The 6,000-nt window shown below is 40.8% G+C and overlaps 1 protein-coding gene across 1 annotated transcript in view; it reads right to left on the reverse strand.

Annotated features, from left to right (window-relative positions):
- Positions 1–6,000, reverse strand: part of Rtf2 (replication termination factor 2) — a 42,447-nt gene extending 36,447 nt beyond the window's left edge. The window contains exons 1-2 of the mRNA XM_046433354.2: positions 5,852–6,000; positions 501–595 (exon numbers count right to left, since the gene is read on the reverse strand). Coding sequence (XP_046289310.1) covers positions 501–595; positions 5,852–5,920 — 164 coding nt within the window. The 5' untranslated portion in view covers positions 5,921–6,000. The remainder of the gene's footprint in view (positions 1–500; positions 596–5,851) is intronic.

A 6,000-nucleotide genomic window follows, 5' to 3' on the forward strand; every position in this document is an offset into this window, starting at 1 on the left:
TAAAAAGAAACACAAGTCAAGGATGGCAAACTGGCATTCTTAAGGGTTGAATATAACCCAAACAAGAATTATAGAAATTGTGAGATTTAGTATAAAAGTACATATTTTCAACTTATCTTCAAAAATAAAAATCAGAAGCTTACAATGACCAGACCCATGTTCTCGAACTATAAAAATTGGCTGGAACTGAGTAGCAGCTCCTCCTTTATAGGATATGATCTCTCCAGTTTTCCCCATTCTCCACCTCACAAGGCTCCTTTGGGCTTTCTGTTTATGATTTAGCATAACTATAACTTGGTCCTTGAGTTTTCAAATCATGGTTTGAATATATCATATTGATTAGGAGATTGCAGAATTATGTTCAGCGACAGGGAATGATAACCTATGCCTCGTAAGTTTGCTTGGATTAATTCCTATTTCACTATTCGAGAACATTTATATAATGAAGTGTTCCTCAAAATCATTGAATAAACTCATCTTGATGAAGCAAGAAACCATACCTGCCAAGTTCACAGGCAACTACTGGTCGTTTCAGTATCTCCTGACTTAGAGTACAATAGTTCCACTGGGCCACTAATTCAGCATCTTTGTCAACCTGGCAAAAGAAAACAGAAACCCTCTGAGTTAACATCACCTCTAAAAGTCACAGGAGAGATGGTTCCACATATGAAAGTTCATTTAATAATGCCACACTATGTTCTCATTTTTAAATCAAAGATAATGATTTTTTTAAATTAAAGAACATGAAATGGGACTTTAAAAGTCCTAATACTATGTCAAATAAAGGTCTATCTAAACACGATACAAGAAAGTTTACATCACATCATTATACTGTTTATGCAAGTAACAAATATTAATATTTTCATCTCAAAAGTACACTGGAAAGACCATGTGGAAAAAAACAACTAGTACAGATAAATTTCTACAACTGGAAAGACTCCAAAGCAGTAGCAGAATTTAGAGACTAAAAACTGAGAACACAGACATTTTTTAAAAAAAAGGTTCACTACAAAGACTATGTAATTTTTTACATAATCACCAGTTGAACAAAAACAAGTAGTTTTTGCTTATTAATCTATTTATCCACTGCTATGGTTTGAATGTCTCCATCAGAACTCATGTTGAATCCCCAGCAATCAGGAAAACGCAAATTAAAAACTCCACTGAGATTTTATCTCACTCCATTTAGAATGGCATTCATCAAAAATACAAATAATAAATACTGGTACGGATGTGTGGGAAAAGGAACACTTTTACATTGTTGGTGGGACTGCAAATTGTAGAGCCATTATGGAAACCAGTATGGAGATGCCTCAAAAGACTAGGAATGGGACCATCATATGACCCTGCTATACGACTCCTCAGTATTTATCCAAAAGAACTATAGTCAGTATACTATAGTGATAGTCACATACCTATGTTTAAAGGAGCACAATTCACAATAGCCAAATTATGGAATCAGCCTCTGCATCCAATAGCAGATAAAAGGATAAAGAAAATGTGGCATATATACATGAAGTTTTATGCAGCCATAAGAATGAAATTATGTCATCTGCAGGAAAATGGATTTAGCCAGAGAATATCATGTTAAGTGAAATAAGCCAGACTCAGAAAGTCAAGGGTTGTATGTTTTCTCTCATACATAGAAGGTGGAGGGAGGGGGGGGATTTCATGAAAACAGAAGGGAAGGTGGCTAGGCTATGGCTCAATGGTAAAGCGCTTGCCTCCCACATGTGAGGCACTGGGTTCGATCCTCAGCACTACATAAAAGTAAATAAACAAAATAAAGACACTGCGTCCAAGTATAACTAAAAATATTTTTTAAAAACCCAGAATGGAAAACAGTGGAACAGAGAATGGGATTGGAGAAGGGAAGAAGAGAAGGAAAGGAGAGGTACTAAGCAAGGTAAGTGACCAAATTATGATATGTGCATGTATGTATATATTCCAATGAATCCCACTATTCTGAATAAATTATAAAGCACTAATAAAATCTCTCTCTCTCTCTCTCTCACACACACACACAGACTCATGTTTAAATTATAATCCCCACTGAAAGGTATTAAGAGGTAGAACCAGAACCAGGCTGGGGATGTGGCTCAAGCGGTAGCGTGCTCGCTTGGCATGCGTGCGGCCCGGGTTCGATCCTCAGCACCACATACAAACAAAGATGTTGTGTCCGCTGAAAACTAAAAAAATAAATATTAAAAAAATTCTCTCTCTCCCCCTTTCACTCTCTATTTAAAAAAAAAGAGGTGGAACCAGGTGGGATCTTTTCAGAAGTGATTAGGTCATGAAGACTCTGCCCTAGTGAATATATTTTAATCCATTCATGGATGAATGATGGGTTAGTAAGTTATTATGAGAGTGGATCTGTTATAAAGGCCAGTTTCGGCTCTGTCTCTTGTATCATCTCTCTTGGTATATAGTGCCCTGGGCTATGGGGAGCCACATTGAGTGACCATGCCTTTAGTCCTGATGTACCACACAGATCTGAAAAATCATCGTAGCCTGGAACGGTAGTGCCATGACTCATGACTTGGTCTCCCCCACCCCTCAGATAGCAAGGAGGTTCTCTTTGAGGGGCGTGCCCCTAGGGTTGAGTTACACTCACCTGTTTCCTTTGTAATCCTACCCTTTTGCCCTGTTCGGGATAGAATGTTCCATGGAAACTCCCTTTGTGTGTCCCCTTCTCCTGCTCTCTGTTAGACGTAGCCTTTCTAGATATCAGTCAACCTGCTGACAGCAGACATCATGAAGCTAGACTCAACCACTTGAAACCTGACCTCTTGCCTCATTTGAATGGCTTCTCCCCAATAAAAGGGTTCAGCTCTCTCTGTTTCTCTCCCCCCGGCCCCTCCCCGCCACACATACATAGACTCCTAAGGTCGGAGGAGTCTGCACAGGACCCAAAGAGAAAGGTATTTCTGTGTGCTGTGTGGTTATTTCGTACAGCCCAGTTCACCTAGAGTGACCTTGAGTGTTTAGTCATGGAATGCAACACTGGGCCACCTCAGGACTCTGCTAAGAGTATCCATGAGCAAGAAAGAGACTTACCAAATGCAGTCACTTGACAACTGGACTTCCCACCTCCAAGAAATACAAAAAATAATTCTTTTATAAATTACTCAATCTTGAGAGTATTCTGTTATAACAACAGAAAATGGAGTAAAACATCCATGATCTGAAAACTAGGACATAAAGCCCTCCATAGCCCTCAAACTACATTTTTACCTCTATGATACTCCAAGGCCCACTTGTCCTTACTCTTACAACAGCAAACTGAAATACTATAACAGAACAGCATGATTTAGAGACAACAGAGAAAGAAAAAAATCCCCTGGAATTAATTTTTAAAATTTGCAGCAGCTACTGCCTAAGTGCCCTGTGTTCCAGGCACTGTGCTAAGCAGTTGCCATGACAAGCCCTTATAATCCTCACAAAAGCCCTACAAGTTAGTATTTTCACCACTGGAGATAAGAAACCAAGGCACCAAGTTAGGTGACATGTTCAAGGTCATGCAGCAAATGAAGAAACTAGGATAATAACCCAGGGCGACTGGCTCTAGACACCACTTTTTTTTTTTCCCTCTTTGTACCAGAGATTGAACTGAAGGCCACTCAACCACTGAGCCACCTCTCCAGCCCTATTTTGTATTTTATTTAGAGACAGGGTCTCATTGAGTTGCTTAGTGCCTCGATTTTGCTGAGGCTGGCTTTAAACTCATGATTCTTTGGTCTCAGCCTCCCAATCAGATCTGCTGGGATCACAGGGCTGTGCCATTGTGCCAGCCTTTTTTTTTTTTTTTTGAGATGGGGTCTCACAATTTGCCCAGGCTGGCCTTGAATGCCTGGGATCAAGAGATCCTCCTTCTTCCACCTCCCAAGTAGTTGGGACTACAGCCATGTACCTCCGCACCCATAAATACCATGTTCTTAATCACCACTCTATTATTTAAAACAAAAACTATTGTAATTGCTATTCTATTCATTCCTCGGATTCAAAAGCCACAGATCTGGCAGCTTAAATAGTTTTTTTAAATCAATATTCATACTGGAAAATCCCAAAGAGAGAGAGATCTGCATAATGAAGTAGATCTACATTTTTCACAGATTCAAAAAGCCATGTTCAGCAAGCCTAGGATCTACCATCTGGATCCCCTACCCGCTTCAGCCACAGTCCTTTACTGATTCAAAAAACATTTTGGAAAGTTGGGAACGGGGAGAAAAGTGACAAATTACTCCTTCTCCAGGGACTTAAAAAATTGGTCCCTCCCTCCAAATTGCTGAAAAATGTTTTTCCAAAGCCTCTCTTCTTTTTAGGGCAACATCCCAAATTAGAGCAATGTTTTGGACCAGATCAAACACACCACAAGTAATAAATCATCACACATCGGTGTAAAAAGACCAACTGTTTTCTTTTATATTTTCATTCACAATACTCAATACTTCCAGAGGTTCTAGTATCAAATGTGTGAGGTTTCCTTCACTCCAACTGATTCCTCTACCCTGCTTGGGTGGCCTACCATTCAACTCAAGTCTGACAGTGTCTACCTGAATCCAGCCTCAGATTCCACAGGTTAATAGCTCAGTCCCACAAGACTGCCCTTCTCGCTTTAGATGCTAATCACAAGTCCACATTGTTACCTATGCTTCTGACCAACTGTTGTAAATTTGAGGTTACTCTACCCCACTCAGTTCTGATAACCTGTGGAGCAAAGAACTGGATGAAGAAACAAATGATGTCATTACCTAGTGAAGAAGCTTTCAGGGTAATGCAATAACCTGGGCTGAGGAAAAAAGCCCTGTGTAGCTGAAACAAAATGAAAACGAATGGAGAGGGCCAATGAGGTAAAAAATAGGCAGGGGTCTGTTCACACAGTTTGATAGGATTTTATTCTGAACATGATGGGACCCACCAGCGTGTTTCAAATACCATATTGACATATGGGATTTATCTTTTAAAAAACTTCTCTGAATTTTGAATAAGAATATAAGGAGTCTACACATGTGCCAGGCACTGTGGTACACAATTTACATATCTTATGATATCAAAGAAAAGTCATTACGAATGCTGACTTTTGAAATCTTGAATAACTGAATGATAATCTTCGCTTCACTACCTACTAGTATGTGACTGTAATCACTTTCATTAACTTCCCAGGACTCAAATTCCCCATAATTAGCATAACAATTATTACATATAATTTGCTCCAATACTTGTGAAAATTAGATTATTTTTTCACTCACTCAGGTATTCAAAATAGTAACTTACCAGAAACTCTGTTAGCTCTAGAGGACAAATGGGTGCAGTTGCGGTCACGAGGGGTTCACAGTGTGGTGGGGGAGGACGTAAATCAATCATAGACGCATAATTCAGTGTGATAAAATAGTTTAAAAGAGAAGGACTTGATTTTATGGGGTAAGGGTACAGCTAGGGAAGACTTCTGAGGAAACGAAGTAAATGCATACAAAGCTCAATAAATAGTGGCTATTTGAATCATCGCTACTAACCGCAGATGGGATTGGAATCCTGACTCTGCCACTTAGCTCTGCACCTTTTCCATTTGAGCCTCAACTGCCACGTCTAAAAATGGGGAAGACAGCACGTACTCGTTGGGCTGCTGTGAGAATCACGACACCGTAAGTTGGCGTACTGCCCAGTGAAGGGAAACAGCAAGCACTCAATAAGTGCTACTTTCAATGCTGCTGTCAGTTCTGAATCCCTCAAACAGGGCACAGGAGCGCAGCTGGCGGTCTGGAACCCGCGGCTCCCCGTCAACCTCCTCTCGCTCCCAGGCCCTTCCGAGAGTCCCACCGCTCGCGGGCGCCTCCGGGCCCACACCGCTTACCTTCTCAACCTTCTTCGGCCCCTTGACCAGTTCATGCCGCTTGGGGATTGTACCCCCGTCGCAACCCATCGCAACGCCGGAGTCAGCGCCAGCAACCAAACACTGACGACGCCACTTCCGGGGTCTCTGATGAAAACGTCAATCACTTC

Source organism: Marmota monax, unplaced genomic scaffold (genome assembly GCF_021218885.2).
Source record: "Marmota monax isolate L192 unplaced genomic scaffold, Marmota_monax_Labrador192_F-V1.1 WCK01_AAM20220418_F8-fsc00014, whole genome shotgun sequence".
In the NCBI taxonomy this organism is placed as follows: Eukaryota; Metazoa; Chordata; class Mammalia; order Rodentia; family Sciuridae; genus Marmota; species Marmota monax.